General features: G+C 42.9%; 2 protein-coding genes and 1 long non-coding RNA gene across 10 annotated transcripts in view; 1 reads left to right on the plus strand and 2 right to left on the minus strand.

Annotated features, from left to right (window-relative positions):
- The window catches only part of LOC118495300 (nuclear factor 7, brain-like), a 1057410-nt gene that overhangs the window by 1014245 nt on the left and 25864 nt on the right, over positions 1 to 17301 (minus strand). The gene's annotated exons all lie outside the window — the stretch shown is intronic.
- Positions 3783 to 7551, plus strand: LOC118495307. The gene is made up of 2 exons (XR_004897677.1): positions 3783 to 4101; positions 7270 to 7551. It is a non-coding gene; the product is annotated as an uncharacterized LOC118495307 (long non-coding RNA).
- smpd4 (sphingomyelin phosphodiesterase 4) overlaps positions 11019 to 17301 on the minus strand; it is a 26277-nt gene continuing 19994 nt past the window's right edge. For 7 of the 8 annotated variants that reach the window (XM_036002403.1, XM_036002401.1, XM_036002400.1 and 4 more), the window contains 6 exons: positions 17194 to 17301; positions 16173 to 16378; positions 15096 to 15326; positions 14178 to 14309; positions 13669 to 13797; positions 11019 to 12138 (listed from right to left, as the gene is read on the minus strand). The exon at positions 17194 to 17301 is cut by the window's right edge and continues 56 nt beyond it. In XM_036002403.1, coding sequence (XP_035858296.1) covers positions 11818 to 12138; positions 13669 to 13797; positions 14178 to 14309; positions 15096 to 15326; positions 16173 to 16378; positions 17194 to 17301 — 1127 coding nt within the window. In that variant the 3' untranslated portion in view covers positions 11019 to 11817. The remainder of the gene's footprint in view (positions 12139 to 13668; positions 13798 to 14177; positions 14310 to 15095; positions 15327 to 16172; positions 16379 to 17193) is intronic. The other variant, XR_004897670.1, reaches the window with a different exon arrangement.

A 17301-nucleotide genomic window follows, 5' to 3' on the forward strand; every position in this document is an offset into this window, starting at 1 on the left:
GTGATGAAGATCAACAGGACTTTGGGATGTTCGCTGGTTCCTCCTGCATCGTCTCCAATCTCTCTCCAGCTGCAGACAACAGCATCTACTGGTGTGAAGACAAAGCTGGGACGAAGAGCGGCAATCTCCGAATCCATGTGTCTGGTACAAAAACCAACTTCTTGTACTATGCTATCATATGCTAACATATGCTAACATGCTCCGTGTGTCTCTGTTGTTTAGATCAAGTGATCCTGCAGATTCCCGCTCTCCCGGTGATGACAGGAGATAAAGTCACGTTGCGCTGCAGGTCAAGCTACAAAGGCTGGTCTTTCAAGATAGAGCGTGTGATTGGAGAAGAGAAGAAAGTAGATTATCTGCCGCCAGAGTTCACCATCAGCAGTGTCCAATGGTCTGACGAAGGCGACTACAGCTGCAGTGCTGTGGACTCCGACATGATGATGCTGTCCGGAGAGAGCAGGCTGACTGTCAGAGGTCAGGACAACTCAAACATTGTCACGAAAATGGTTTAACGCAGGGAGACGACAACAAACAGACACACGCTTTCACAACAACGGCTTTCTATCATATACTACGAAATGAGGCGACCGTCGGCCGGTCACATGACGCCGGTTACAGACAGTTGAGTTTAGCCGAGATAAAGTGAGCAGCATGCAGCGACGACACCAAAACGACTAGTTAGGATTAGAAAAAAGATTGTGGGTCAGTTCCTCCGTACATATGGAATATGTAACTGTCGAGAGAGAGTCCAAACACGCCCAAACCTCATATCTCATCAACATTCTGGTATACTGGACATAAACAGGAGGCAGCGTGGAGACTCCGCCCGCTGCTGGTAGTTGTCATGGTAACGTTAGAAGCTTTAGTCTCAGAGAACGAGACGTCGTGACCGATAAGACCCAATCAGGAGAAGAAACGTTAGCGTCAGCGTCTGTGTTGCCAACAGTCTCCGTTTGGAAAACAACCCCGCAGATTCCAAACCAAAACGGGTCAGAAGTGTTTCCAAATGTCTCCGGTTTAGGGGCTCGGAAACGCCAGAGCAGGGGGAACGAGAGGGGGAAACGCCAGAGCAGGGGGAATGAGAGGGGGAAACGCCAGTGCAGGGGGAATGAGAGGGGGAAACACCAGAGCAGGGGGAATGAGAGGGGGAAACGCCAGAGCAGGGGGAATGAGAGGGGGAAACACCAGAGCAGGGGGAATGAGAGGGGGGAAACGCCAGAGCAGGGGGAATGAGAGGGGGAAACACCAGAGCAGGGGGAATGAGAGGGGGAAACGCCAGAGCAGGGGGAATGAAAGGGGGAAACACCAGAGCAGGGGGAATGAGAGGGGGGAACGTCAGTGCAGGGGGAATGAGAGGGGGGAACGCCCAAGCAGGGGGAATGAGATGGGGGAAACGCCAGAGCAGGGGGAATGAGAGGGTGAAACGTAGCAGAAGATATTCGTTTTTAAACCAAAACGTAGCAGTGTAAATGTAGCCTCAGAGACCTCACAGATTTTGGAAGTCCTGAAATAGAAACTCATTATTAACTCACTCTTTTTGTCCACAGATCCTCCTGCAACCACCTCCCTCCCTCCTTCCTCCCTCCCTCCTACCTCCCTCCTTCCTTCCTCCCCCCCTCCTTCCTCCCCCCCTCCTTCCTCCCACTCCCTGCCTCCCCCTCTGTCTGTTTTCAGAGTATTGCTCCCCCTGCTGGCTTTCTGTCTGTACTGCATCTCTGCAGGTGTGATGGTGTTCATCTGCTGCAGCAGGAAGAAGACAGGTGACACCAACACCGTCACACACACACACACACACACACACACACACACACACACACACACACACACACACACACACACACACACACACACATGTTTGTTTCACTACCTTTGTGGGGACCTGTCATTGACATAATGCATTCCCTAAATGCCTAACCTTAACCCTTACCCTCACCCTAACCATAACCTAATTCTAACCCTAACCCTAAAACCAAGTCTTAACCCTCAAACAGCCCTTTAACCTTGTGGGGTCCAGCATTTTTGGCCCCACAAGGCTGTGCAGACCCCACAAGTATACTGTATCCCCCTGGTTTTTGGACCGCACAAATATAGTAAAACAAGCACACACACACACACACACACACACACACACACACACACACACACACACACACAGACACACAGATACACACACACAGACACAGACACACACACGAACACACACGCATGCACACACAGAAACACACAGACACACACAGACACACACACACACACACACACACACACACACACACACACACACACACACACACACACACACACACACACACACACAAAAGGGGAAGTTGAGATGTTTGATGGTTATTAGAGTCGGGGTGTTTTAACACTTTCTTCTAAATGAGGCGCAGCGAGAAACAAAAACATGTTGCACAAATCTTCTCCAGCTTGTTACACTTTATTCACCAGCAGCATGGTGGCCCAGTGGTTAGCACTGTGGCCTCACAGCAAGAAGGGTCTGGGTTAGAATCCAGGTCGTTCCGGGCCTTTCTGTGTGGAGTTTGTATGTTCTCCCCATGTTTGCATGGGTTTTCTCCGGGTGTGCCGGCCTCCCCCACCATCAAAAAACATGTACTAGGTTCTCCAGTCAGTGCCCTTGAGCAAGGCACTGGCTCAGATCTGGAGTTGGTCCCCGGGCGCTGTGATTGGCTGCCCACTGCTCCCTTGAGGGATGTATTAAATCCAGAGAATGAATTTCGCTACATGTACTGTATGTGAATGTGACAATAAAGTACCTTTACCTTTTACCACCAAACACTGAGCCCAGATTCAGACCGAAGACTTCTAAAATATGACCGAAAACTGACTGAAAAACTGATCGTAAACAGTTTCAGTTAAATATAGCCGAGAAAAAGTGAGCGCCATGCAGCGGCGACAGTTGCGTTTAGACACCAAAACGACTAGTTAAGATTAAAAAAAGATGGTTGTTTGGATTAAAACCCTCTCGGGACATGAACACCCTTTTTCTTTTCTGGAACACGAACCTTTTACTTTTCAGAGAGCTATGTACGAATGCTTCATCATCCTCACCTCTTGGCTCCGCCCACAGGAAGCCAACCAGCCGTCTCCATGGAGATGACTGAGCGTGAGGAAGGTGTGGAGTACGATGACGTCACCACTGAGCATGCCCAGTGAGCCAATCTCTGTACCGTGTGTCTGCATTTACGGTTGAATAAAGAGTTTGATGCAATAAAAGTGTTCTTTCTTTGCCTCAAACTGACTGAAAACTGACCAGAAACCAACTGAAAACTGGCCGTAAACAAGCCGTAATGTAACTGAAAAACTGGCCGTAAAATGACCAAAAACAGTACGGAAACTGACCGAAGACTGGCCAAAAACTGAGCTTTTTTTGTGCAGAAAAGGACACAAACGTCAAGAAAAAATGACAAAGGACAGACTGAAAACTGACCGGAAACAAATTCAAAATGTCATTCTTTTTGTAATTTTTTCTCTCGCTTTTTTTGAGGTTTCTCAAGTTTTTTTTTTTAGATGTTTTTATCGACATTTTTGTCATTTGTTTTTTTGCATTTCTTTTGCGTTTTTGTACCAAAAATTATGGGGATTTTCTTTCAGCCTCATGTTTCGCTTTGTAATATAAAAGTGTTTTTCAATGTTTGTCTATTTTTGTAGGTCATCATTTACAGTCAGCGTCTGCATTGAACAAAGTGTGAAAACGCCTTAAAAGTAAACATCTTAACTTCCTCTTTTAGATTTCCTGTGTTGGTCTTTGACCGTCAGTGAAGTGTATTTAAATCTGGATCAGTGTGGGTGTAACGCCTGAACCTGTAGCTGATTGTTTACCGTATATGGAGATGATATTCAGCTGTTTACTTCAGACACAACCTCTCTCTGTAGGAGGATATAAAACAGCAGATGATTACATTTCTAATTCTTCAGATTTGCATCGTGTCAGAGTTCTGCTCTTCTCCTTCAGACTTTGCGCAGTTTAGCTTTTACATTTCTACATTTAATCCTTTTTACTGAAAGAAAACCAGAGGACTGAAGGACAGAAGTTCTTCTGTTTTTGGATCTTTGCGCCTGAAACTTTTCTGCACCAACTCTTCGGTAAGAAAACCCTCTCTGACTCTCCTCTCTAACTTTATTTTTATTCTTTATTGCAAGAAAAGTATGTGATGAATCTGCAGCTCTTCTCTAATCTCTTTGCTCTGTTTGAACTGAACCCAAACTGTCCGGTTGGTTTGGGGCAATGTGACTTTTTTTTTTTTTTTTTTTTTTTTTTTTAAATCACTTTTTTTTGAAGGTTTTCTTTACTTCATTTTTTGTTTGCTGCTCACTTTCAAATTTTTTTGTTTTTGTCGTCTTTTTTTCCAGAATTTCTTGACGCTTTCGCTGCACGCTTTTAATAAAAAGCCTGAACACAATATGTGATACATTTCTCTGCATTTTGTAATAAATCATTACATAATGCTGCGGATCTTACAGAAGGCGAAGGGTTGTAATAACACGGTGCATCAGTCTAAGTAATAACCAACCAGAACGGATGTTTTCTTCTCTTCTGGCTTTGAAAGACATTTGAAGAAAGAAAATCTAAAAGTAATAGATAATATAAACTTAGCACAAAAAGTAAGGAAATTTGTGTTTGGTAGATTATTTCTCTGTGGTAACAATGCTTTTTGGCAATAAATCTTATACCGTTGGAAAGCCTGTTTAGTTCCCTTTCAAATGGTGCCCCATCGCATTTGTGGGATGAGCAGCAGCGCTGAGTATGTGGGTTGCGCTCATGAAAAATTTGCCAAATCTTCTCTGCCAATGCCAAACAGCTTATTCTGCCATTGACTCGTTTGGTGTTTGGTGGATTGGATGATTCTGCCTACGGCGTAGGGTCAAAGTGTGGAGAAGACGCGGAGAACGCTATGCTGATTGCTGCACCGATAGAGTAACACCTTTTGGTGGAGGCAGTGTGATGGTGTGGGGCGGCATCTCCCTCACTGGAAAAACAAGGCTTGTCATCATTGGAGGCAATCTCAACGCAGAGAGATATAGAGATGAGATTCTGCAAACAGTGGCAATCCCATATCTCCACAGTCTGGGACTGGGCGGGGTTTATCAGAGACTACCTCCAGAATGTGGGAGTGGAGAGGATGGAATGGCCTGCCAGCAGACCTGACCTCAACCCCATTGAACACTTGTGGGATCAGCTTGGGCGTGCTGTTCGTGCCAGAGTGACCAACACGACCACGTTGGCTGACTTGCGACGAATGCTGGTTGAAGAATGGGATGCCATCCCACAGCAGTGTGTGACCAGAGGCCTGTACTACGAATCAAGATCAACATGCCCTGGATTTATTTCAGTTACCTGCGGTAACAACCGCGGTCCTGCATAACCTGTGTCACGACGCTGGTTAACAACTAGTTCAGTCAACCCAGGGTTTCCCAATCCAGCGGCGTGCGCGTTCACATAAAAGAGGCGGTGTTTGCACAGCATGACCAATAGCAAACATCTACCAGAGCCGCATATTTTATATAAGAAAAGCAAACTATAATTCTACATAAATATGAAGAACACAAACACGGTTTTGCAGGCAAAACGCAATACAGTCACTGCTCTACTGCACTACTCTCTCTCCCCCTCTCTCCCTCTCTCTCTCTCTCTCTCTCTCTCTCTCTCTCTCTCTTTCTCCGCCCACCGAGCTCCGCCTGATCTTCTATAAGAACGGTGACGCCGTTATCAGTCGAGTATTGATTGGTCAGTGGACGGTGCTTTTACACCAGTTGATCTCTAATCTCCAACATAACCTGCTCCCGACCAGGTTAGGTGTTCAGCATAAGTTACCACGGCGATTAAACCCGGTAACAAGTGATCCACCGTCGTGGTACAGAAAACCCTGGGTTGAACCTGAAGTTACCTCGTTAACACCAAATCTTGCTTCGTAGTCCAGGCCTCAGGCTGGTGACCAGCATGAGGAGGAGGTGCCAGGCTCTTGTGGCTGTGTATGGTTCTTCCACACGCTACTGAGGCTCCTGTTTGTGGAATAAATAAATTGTTAAATTGCCAATATGTCTTGTTTCTTCAAACTTCAATCATCCAATCCACCAAACACCAAACGAGTCAATGGCAGAATAAGCTGTTTGGCATTGGCAGAGAAGATTTGGCAAATTTTTCATGGGTGCAACCCACATACTCAGCTCTGCTGCTCATCCCACAAATGCATGTTCCTTACAAATGGGGCACCATTTGAAAGGGAACTAAACAGGCTTTCCAACAGTCTAATATTTATTGCCAAAAAGCATTGTTACCACAGAGAAATAATCTACCAAACACAAATGTCCTTACTTTTTGTAGTTCATATATAATATAATAAAACCTGTTTCACCACAACATATTTAACTGCTAATGTGTCATTGTATCTTACACACATTTTGAAATAAAGTATTACAAAATGCAGACATTTATTAGATACTGCATTCAGTGTTTCAGACATTCAGACATCAGCTACAGCGCTCTGTCACAGCTCGGTCGTATCAGCAGGTATTAGATGTGTTTAGCAGTACTTACACTATTGGGAGTACTTACACTACAGCGAGTACTTACACTATTCCTCACGGGGGGGGCAGAAACTACGCACTAAGCACACAAACATGCGAAAGATTACAAATAAAAATATTACGGTGCAAATCCTCCATCATAACAGCAATGCTCCAAGGTCCAAACGCGCCTGGCTTTTAAAGGCAATGGGAGATGATCTCTGATTGGTTGATTGCATGTTATGCCCAAAACACACCTATGAATTAATGAAGACACTAAGTACAACCCTTTTGAAGCATGTACCTGGCGCACAGACCCTTTTTTCCGTCGTCAAACAAGCAAAAGTGGATTTGGACACGCCCTAAACACACCTGCGCCAGGCGCTTCACGCCATGCGCTTAGATGGTTAAAATAGGGCCTCATATATTTAACTCACTGTTTTTTAAGTTCAATACATAAAACATCTCTTCAGAAGTCAATGAGTAATCTTGTTAAATAATACTGATTATGATTTTTTTTCTGTACTGTTGTTATATAGCAAAAAAAACTTAGAATACTTACAAATGGCAGTGCTACACTTTTCGTAGCTTTTTGAACAAATGGTTCATGAGAATAGGGTTAATATATAATAATGAAGTAAACATGTATTACATTGTGACGTTGTTATTACATTGTGAAGTTATTACATTGTGACGTTATTACATAATGCGTTGTTACAAGGTTTTTTCCCACTTTGTGTTCCCAAGACAACCATGAAGATCTCTATCATTGCCGGTGTGCTGCTGCTTTCTGCTGCCGTGATCTCTCTGGATGTCGTGAGAGAAGAAAAAACTCTGGCTGAAAAGTTTATAAATCAGCATATCAACGAGGAGATGAACAGTAACAACTGCACCAAGGTGATGAGTGACAGAGGAATCACGGACTACAACGGCAACTGTAAGCTGATGAATACCTTCATCGGAGCGCCTATCGGAACCGTCAGAGACATCTGTGGGACTGGAGGACAGAAATACTTTAATAAAAAGAAACCTGGTGTTCGTAATCTCAGAAAAAGCAGAGCGCCCTTTAACATTGTTGTCTGCAGACTGAAGGATGCTACTGTCAGTCCTTGTGAGTACGAGGGTGCAGCTTATAACAGGCACATTGTAGTCGCATGTGATGTTAAAGGAGATCCTGTTCACTTTGATAGGTTTCTGTCTTATTATCCAGCTGAGGAATCAGTGGAACTTGTGTCTGTTTTTTAATGCAGTCCTGTTTAATCATTGAGATATCCATGTTTGTAGTCTCTTACAGCCAGACCTTCCTCTACAGCGCTTGTGGAGGAAGGTCTTGCTAGTCCACACAGATACAAATAAGATAATTTCCCAAAATGTTTAGCGCTTGCTTTAACACCACAGACAAAAACACCCTCGAGCAGTTAAATAACATTTCTTACATTCTCTGGCAGCTCTTCCTACCTGCTTCCTCAAGGTGTAGCTGTCATTCATACCAGGAAACAAGTTACCTTTCTCTCCGTCAGTATTTTTTTTAAATGTGTGTGTGTGTGTGTGAACATAGTATGAATCTGCAGCACTTCTCTAATCTCAGGTTTCTCCTTTTCGACACGTTTAGACCTTACTGCCACTTCTTGTACAGGTTTTCTTTTAAGGCTTTTGTCACTTTATAACTCTGTGTTCTCCAGATAGCCATAAAGATCTCAATCTTTGCCGGTGTTCTGCTGCTCAGATGCTATAACGTTTGGTTAGAAGCATATCATCACCAGGATGACTCCTGCCGAATAAATGTGATGAAGGACGGACAAATCAGAGACGGCATCAACTGTAAGAGATTCAATACCTTCATCATAGGGAGGTTTGATGACGTCAAAGCCGTCTGTGGGGCAGGAGGAGCGGCGTACGGTTGGGGTTTTAGAATTAGCAATGCTACTTTCCCAATTGTTGAATGTGAGCTGGTGGATCAGATTCCACCTGCCGTCCCCCCCCGCCCCAAACTGTCAGTACAGAGGTGAAGCTAACAACACAAGAAGAATTATAATCGGATGTGACGCCAACAATCAACCTGCTCACTTTCATGGAAGTGAGTAATCTGTTACTATGAATCAGAGTAATCTGGTACTACCTGATTAATCAGAGTAACTTGTGTCTCCTGTTGAATAAAACACGTGACAGTTTTTAACGCCGTCATGTTCACTCATTCATAAAGAAGATAAAACTACAGATCAATATAATAATAATAATCAACTATGGACACAATGATCATATTCTTAGACCCTGTCAGTCTGCACATGAATCTAAACATAACATTTCTTAAAACAGCGTTTTGTGTGAGTGGGCACATTGTTAGACACAAACATTTCACTGGCACTACTCCACCTAGGAATTTTAAGCACAAAATTTCGGTGCATCATTATAAGCCACTTGAAGTTTTTTCATTTTCGACTCACTAAAATTACACCACAGGTGGGGAGTATACAGTGGAGTGCAATAGGTTTTGAAGAGTGAGATTTTAACCTCAGGGGTGCACATGTGGAATTTACGTGCCAGCATATTTGCCTGCCCATACAGTTTTCCACACTGACGCTGCACATCATCATCATCACAAAGGTCATCTCTTATCACATGTCCCAGATATTTAACTTTCTTTACAACCTCTGGTGGTTCACCTGCCAATGAGAAAGAAGGATTGACACACTTCATATCCTCCTTGGTTCTGGCAATCAGCACCACACTCTTCATAGAGTTACATTTTATATCAAACATTAAGCATTAGTCCATATTGAGAACATATTCTAAGAAGTTGCTGCAGGCCAGCACTAGAGGGAGACAGCACCACCAAATCATCAGCATAAAGCATGTGATTAATGAGAATATCCCCCACCAAGCAGCCAGTTCTACAGCCCTTTAACTCCCTAAATAAATCATCCATGTACAGATTGAATAGCAGCGGAGACAGAATTCCACCATGCCACACTCCATTGGAGACATAGAAGGGGGTTGACAAACTCATCCCCCACCTGACTTGCATAGTTTGATGAGAGTACCAGAACTGCAGTATCCTGATTAAGTAAGAGGGGACACCACGCTCATGTAGTTTACCAAACAGTTTCCCATGATTGATACGATCAAAAGCCTTTGACGCATCCAGGAAACACATGAAGACTGTGCTATTGCGTGATCTGTACCTATGGACAATTTCTTTAAGTGCAGAAATACACAGATCAGTTCCGTGCTTGTTCTTATTGTTCGTATTCTGCAAGCCTATCCATAAGGATCCCCTCTAGCACCTTGGATAGTATACTTGCAAGTGCAATAGGTCTATAGTTATCTATACTAGTTCATTTACCAGTCTTATTTTTAACTACAGGTACTAGCAAGACAGGCAACATGGATCCAGGGAGTATGCCATGCTTCATTAACCCAGAAAAGCATAGAGCAAGTAAAACTGAAATACTTTGACCAGCGTATTTCAGGTGTTCTGCTGTTATTCTATCCCGCCCACAGGCTTTATTTTTATTTACTAATTTACTGTTTTTTAACAAGATAAATGCTGGAATAATGTTACAGATCACAGATTGTTTACAGAATAGAGACTCGAGTACTCCATCACTATGTGTAGCGTAGATATTACTCGGCCTAATGAGACACAATGCAACCATAATATCAAGCAAACCCTCCGTTGTTGGTGAAATCAAGAGTTAACTGCTGCTGTGAACTGTTTAAGTCACAATGTAACTTTACTTTGGTTTATTTTTTACCTTTTTTGAAAACTTTATGTACGAGAGAAAGTTAGCGAAATAACGATGAATTATCAAGTGTTTGGCAAAGTATGTGTGTAATGTCTCTTTGCTTCTCAATAAAAAAATTATCAAAACGTGTTTGGCATACCTCTATTTTTCTTAAAATCCTTGTCTATGAGATCTGTACACTTCCCATTAATAAATGAATGAATTAGGAACCAACAGAATTACAAATGAGTGCAAACTGTTTATTGAATCTTTTGGACAAAAAGGCATTCTGCTCTCACGGTGAAAAACAGTCAGTTTAATTACATTGAAGGTTTTTTGGCCGGCATCTGTTTTCAGATACTTGTTGAAAAAGAAAAAGACAAACTCTACCAACAGAGCAACAACGCTCTGTATTTATTTACAGGGTTTTAAGAACCACCTTTCAAACAGTTAGGCAGTCACATCAAAAAGCAAGAACAAAAGAGCTGCCAGTCTGCTGCCAACAGGGTTCCTGCACGTCTCGTTTCAAAAATGCTGTCCCTTTAGATCAGGGGGGGTCAAACATACGGCATGTGGGCCACAACCGGCGTGCAAAAGGGTCCAATCGGTCTCACTCGATGACTTTGAAAATTGCAGCGAAGTAATTAATTCCAATTCCAAATTTACGAGTTCTTTTTCCATAAATTTACGACTTTAATCTTAGAAATTCTAAGTTTTTTCTCAGGATGTTAGCCCTCTCTCCCAGGTCCGTAAAATGATTATTTTTTTCCGATAATGGCCTTACAACGCTGTCGTAGCAGAAGCAACCTGCGTTTGCCAACATCAAGCAGATAAAGTTTCTAATCTTTCTGGAATGGTTTACTGGTCCGGCCCACTTGAGGTTAAATTAGGGGGATGTGGCCCATGAACTAAAATGAGTTTGACCCCCCCCTGGATTAGAAAGTCCTGGATAGCTCAAGAGTCTGTGTTCAGAAACAGAGTACTTACACTATAGGGAGTACTTACACTATAGGGAGTACTTACACTATAGCGAGTACTTACACTACAGACAGTACTTACACTGCAGTGAGTACTTACACTACAGCGAGTACTTACACTGCAGCGAGTACTTACACTACAGCGAGTACTTACACTACAGCGAGTACTTACACTATTCCTCATGGGGGTGGCAGAAACTACGCACTATAGCTTTAATCTTCTAAAATGTGAAAGTTTAGTTTTTTTCTTTTCACCCTTACATTGCAGTAAATTTCATATTTTGGGGGTTTTAGACTGTTGGTTGGAAGACAAAAAAACATTTGATGATACCACTTCTACAGGCATTAAAAAAAGTTTATATAGTCTAAACGATGATTAAAGAAAATAACTGACTTATGAACTTATGACTTGTTATGAAAATCATCCGTTAGTTGCAGCCGTGCATCAATAACAAACATTATTCATCATCCATTATGGATATAATATCATTGGATTTCACACATTTTTGTTTTGCAAAAACATTCAAAGCTGGACTTGATGGAATTGATTCTGTGCAGATGTTTCGGACGTGTGTAGGAACCCCGCGGCTCAGCTAGTGTTTTTTCAGTTTGTCTCCAAACAGAGTCATCACGAGTCCCAACAGGAACCCGCCGCCGAGGATGAGCAGAGTGCTGGAGACGGGTCCGAACGACAGGACGGCTCCCAACACGTAGAAGATGAGCAGCAGCAGGATGGTCCGGTAGCTGGCCAGCGGGCGCAGGCTCAGCCGCGGCTGCCGGTTCCTCTCCAACGTCCGCCGGGACAGCGGGCTCTGCTTCAGTTGTGTCGTAGAATTGGGATCTGCCAAGTAGTGACGACCCAGGCGACCCAGGAAGTCTTGGCGCGAGCAGAGCGCATTCATGTGCCCTCCGAACTGTGGGAGATATGAACATTTTCTCAGGTTAAATTACTATTAGTTAAAGGAACACGCCGACTTATTGGGACTTTGTCTTATTCCCCGTATCACCCAGAGTTAGATAAGTCCATACATACCCTTCTCATCTCCGTCGTAACTCTGTCTGACCCCCAGGATCTAGGGGGGGTCTAGATCCTGGAGATAACCGGCTCCAACTAGCCTACTGCTCCCAATAAGCGACAAAATAACAGCACTAAGTGAGCTTTAGTTTGAAAGAAAAAAAGCTTGTTGGTTGTTACAGTGGACCCATTTTTTTCTAATATTAACTGTCCGTTATCGGTCAACATTTTACTCCGGGCATGTCCCATCAAGCCTGTTTGGTGTTGTTCAACTGAACTCTGGGCAGAACAAACATGTTTACATGTGGAACCTCGCACTTTTATACATGGAAAATCCATTTTAATGAACTGCACTTGAACTGATATTTTTATATCTTGCTATTTCCCCATGTGTGTTTAAGTGGTATGTATTAGTTTAGAAGCCCAGCTGCCTTGCTACTTGAAAAGTATGAAACTTAACAGCATTAGGGTTGGGTACCGAAACCCGGTTCCACTATGGAACCGGTTCCTATGCAACCGGTAGGAATCGGACCGAATTAGAATGGAAATTTCGGTTCCACTTAATGTGTCGACTGAAATATTTTCCCTCCGTCGCTCCGAAACGTCCGTAAAAATATCACACTTTCTCTGTAGTCTACCGTTAGCTAGCTAGCGTAAATGAAGGCTACTTTTAAAGTGCCATATTTTCCCTCTGGGCTCACCAAAACAGACGTAATTAACCATTATAGACGTAATTAACCATTATATAACCATATATATACGAAATCGTAAAAATCCAAACGGTACCCAACCCTAAACAGCATTAACTCATGTCTTGACAGTGTGAACAAGCACAAGGCTGACTGTAACCGAGTACATAATGTAAAAAATCAGCGTTGAAGCTTCTAAACTAAAAACTACACAAGCGGATATAGTCCAGCAGGAATGTGATCCGACACTGGGGAGAAAATAACATCTGTAAAACCAAGATTAAAGGTTTCCCTGACGTTAGCATGTAGCTACGTGTAGAAGTGTGTGTAACGTAAACACACAAACTCTGGAGAAGATGACTATATAATGAAATAAAATGAGCCGAAAGTAGGAAAAACCTGTTGAAACCAGATCGTTCTGGAGGTGTGAAATCTGACTTTTTATCTCACAGGAACTATTTTTAAATACATTTACGTCACAGTTTGAAGCTTTGGCCATGTTTTAAGTTAACATCAGAGATTGTAACATCATATATAAAGACAAAAAATACAGGAAAATACTTTTTTACTATTTATTCTCTTTACTTATATGTATTTGTTATTCTTCAACGTCTTGTACTTTTCCCCTTATCCCTTGCTGCAGCAACAGTGTGAATTTCCCCCGTTGTGGGATTAATAAAGGATTTTGAATCTAGAAATTCTTCAATATCATGAATGTTTTAGTAACAGACGCCACTTACCCTGTCGTTAAGCAGAGAAGAGATCCGGTAGAGAAGCCTGACCAGCAGGGCGTTCTCATAGCTCCTAATGGGCTGCAGCTCCGGGTCTCCTTGATACCGAATGTCAAACCTGCGCAGTCCACTTATAATCTGCACAAAAAGACAGACACACACTAACTGTCAGCGGCAGTTGCTTCCAGATTGCCGGTGAAAGTGTGTAACGTAGAGTGTAAGCAGCGTTGCCAACTCTCAGCTAACGTCACAGTCAGATAGCGCCCAACAGTCTATGGCTCCTCCCTCACTCCTCCTTCTCGTCTAAAATTGTGCGCCCGTAACAGCAAACTCGACGACTCATAGCAGATCTCCACAAACCAATGGGTGACGTCACACATGCTCTGTCCATTCATATTAACAGTCAATGGTCGTATCAGAGGGGAGGAGCCAACGACCGATATCGTCGTATGATTTGGAGGACTGGCTGGTTCTAAGACATGCCCTCTGTCTCTCGTAGGAGATTTTAAAATACGAACCTGCTTCCTGCCGAGGTCAGTTAGAATGAGTCCGTTCTCTCCCTGGATGCAGTCGGGCAGCTGCTTACAGTTGCCGTCGTCCTGCGAAGAGCCGAGGTTGGATATCAGCTGAGTCAGCTGACCCTGGTTCAGCTGCAACAACAAAGAAACGCAAAATGAACCAGGTGATCAGCAACCGTGAGGATTGGAGCTGCAAAGATGAATCGATTCCTTGTCAACTATTAAATGAATGGCCTCTGGGACAGTAAACTGAATATCTTTGAGTTGGGGACAAAACAAGACATTTGAGGACGTCACCTTGGGCTTTTTGGGGAAACACTGATCCACATTTTTCACCGTTTTCTGACATTTTAGAGACTAAACTACTAATCCATTCATCCAGAAAACAATCCACAGATTAATCAACAACGAAAATCATCGTTAAGTGTCGGGACGTTTTACATGAACAAGTAACTCAAATGTTCCTCTGAATGTTCAAGATTTTCTGTTGGCATTAATAACATGGAAATTACAAAATAAATCATTAAAAATGTAATATACAATAGATTAAAATCAAAACCTTTTATTGTGGCCAGCCTAAGTCACACCTGTGCAATAATCCTGCTGTCTAATCAGCATCTTAATATGCCACACCTGTGAGGTGGAGGGATTTTCTCAGCAAAGGAGAAGTGCTCACTAACACAGATTTAGTCAGATTAGTGAACAATATTTGAGAGAAATAGTTCTTTTGTGTACATAGAAAAAGTCTCAGATCTTTGAGTTCAGCTCATGAAGAATGGGGGCAAAAACAAAAGGGTTGCGTTTATAATTTTGTTCAGTGTATAAATACAAATATATAAGCCAATTTAAACTAAATGTCTACACTGATTTGTTTACTGGGAGGAAATAAAACCTAAACAAGAGTCAAACTAATCGGACCTTAAAGATTTGACACAAGTTCTCCAGAGCTCTGTCCAGGAACTCGTGGGTCTTTTTCAAGCACTCCCCGCTCTCCTCCGCCTCGGCTCCGTTGAAGGTGTTGTTGAGGTCCGAGGAGCCCATCCCGAACCAGGACATGAACGAGTTATTGGCCGTCGCCACGCTGGAGTGATCCGATATCCTCTTGGCCGTCTGTCTGGCCTGTGCAATGATCTGGATTAACTTCATGACCTGCAGAACAGACAAAAAGAGGGACACTCTGTTTTACAATGAAACCATTTTGTCCCCTCCTAGGGCGGGGTTAAAATAATACATTTCATCTATCTACAATTTGAAGACGAAAGTCTTATAGGCAAACACACTTTTCTTCATGCAGGTTTGGTCACGAACAGTATTAAAGTTCAGACCGATAACGAGGACATTAAGGGTAACGATTGCGCGAGAGCTTAACGTCTGTATTTCCAGACTTTGACATTTGATGATATATGCACCATATTAAAGACAGATATTTAGTTATTTACACTGTGTTCTGCAGTTATCTAACGGTAGGGTATTTGATGCACAATGTGACAGTGAGACAGCGCATTTTTATTTAATATTTGAGTTGGAGGTGTTTATGGAACAATTATCACTCAGTACAAGCGCAAATAACACTGCTGGATTTAATCTTCATGGTAACGTGGATGATAGGGAAGTGAAAAAATACGCTTGAGGCATTAATACTGGAAAATATTACGAAAATATTACTTTCTGCAGTCTGACTTTAGTTCACCACCTCACCATCTGCGTCGCCAATTCCCATTTTGTCTCCAACATGTGCGTACGCATGAGTGTGCGTGGAGGACCGCGCATTTTCCCGTCAAGTTTGTTTTTTATAAATCACAACCTTTGCGTGGGAAGTGGCGTACGCACATTTTCAGCCCCGTTTTTGTGCGTACGCCACGTTTATAAATGAGACCCCTGTTCTGTTTGGGTAAAACGCTGTGAATGGTCATGGATATTTTATGTCTGGTCTGTGAAAAGTCCCCCCCACCGGCTTAAATCTTACAGGAAAACCGATATGATGAGTGAACTTACGGCTCCTCTGAGCTCGGTGCCAAACATCTGTTTGTACTGGCAGTCCTGGCCTTCCAGAGCATAGACGTGGCTCTTCACCCTGAACACCATGTCGGTCACCACCCGTTGCTTTGACGACACGTAGCTGCCGCCTTGGCTCGGCGTCAGGTAGCCGCGCGGCTGGCGGTGGTGCAGGACGTGCTCCGGCTCCAGAAACAGCTGCTCTCCTGGGGAGAGATGTTCGGTTTAGTTCGCTGGTACTAGATATACTTTCCCTTTTACTTGAAGAGTGAAAATGAACCTGTTATCATGAGGAGTTATCAAAATGATTAAAACAAAAGATTATTTCCATACTAATAATCTGCAGATTAGATTCCCATTTAATGGTTAGTTCATAAACTCAGAAAAACTAAAAATTGGCCATCACATATTCCCAGAAGATGATGATCGACAAACAGCCCAATGTGGCATTTTTGTCTTTTTTTTAAGTAATCGATAAATCCCTAAAATGTCATAAGACAACAAAAAGATATTATAGTGTGTATGCTGTTGCTATTGAGAGAAAAATGCCCAGCACATCTTCCTAGAGCCCAAGTTAACATCTTATTAACAAACCCAAACTCAAAGAGTCTTTGGCATTTGTTATTTTGCCTAACTGATAAATCGTTTCAGCACTGACAATGTCATTGTATTTATACCACGTTATGTGCCAGCTGTGCATTAAAAAACAAAATGTGATAGAGTTGTAGATGTCAAGAGATGAACAAAGTTCTGTGGCACCGGCTCAAACCTGAGAGGTTGTAAGAGATCTCATGTAACCCTTGTTTGATTTGGCTCATGTATATGATCTTTGAACAATCGTTTCTGTTCTCCGTACAAATGAAGTAGCATCAATTTCATATGATGTAAAAACAAATAAAATAAATGGGGCATTCTTTTCACAAATGAGATACAGAGATGACATTGATTTGATTGTAAAAAGTGCTCTCTGTGACAGCGTGTGTTCAGCTCGTGCTCGGGTCGTTTGCATTTCTGTCCTCACCTTTCTGGATCATCTCAGCGAGGTTCGGCTGAGCGAAGACTTTGGCCACCCTGAAGACCATCAGGGCATTTTTGGCATTAACCAGATCCGTCCTCACGGCTCTGTTCA

Source organism: Sander lucioperca, chromosome 6 (assembly GCF_008315115.2).
Source record: "Sander lucioperca isolate FBNREF2018 chromosome 6, SLUC_FBN_1.2, whole genome shotgun sequence".
Classification (NCBI taxonomy): domain Eukaryota; kingdom Metazoa; phylum Chordata; class Actinopteri; order Perciformes; family Percidae; genus Sander; species Sander lucioperca.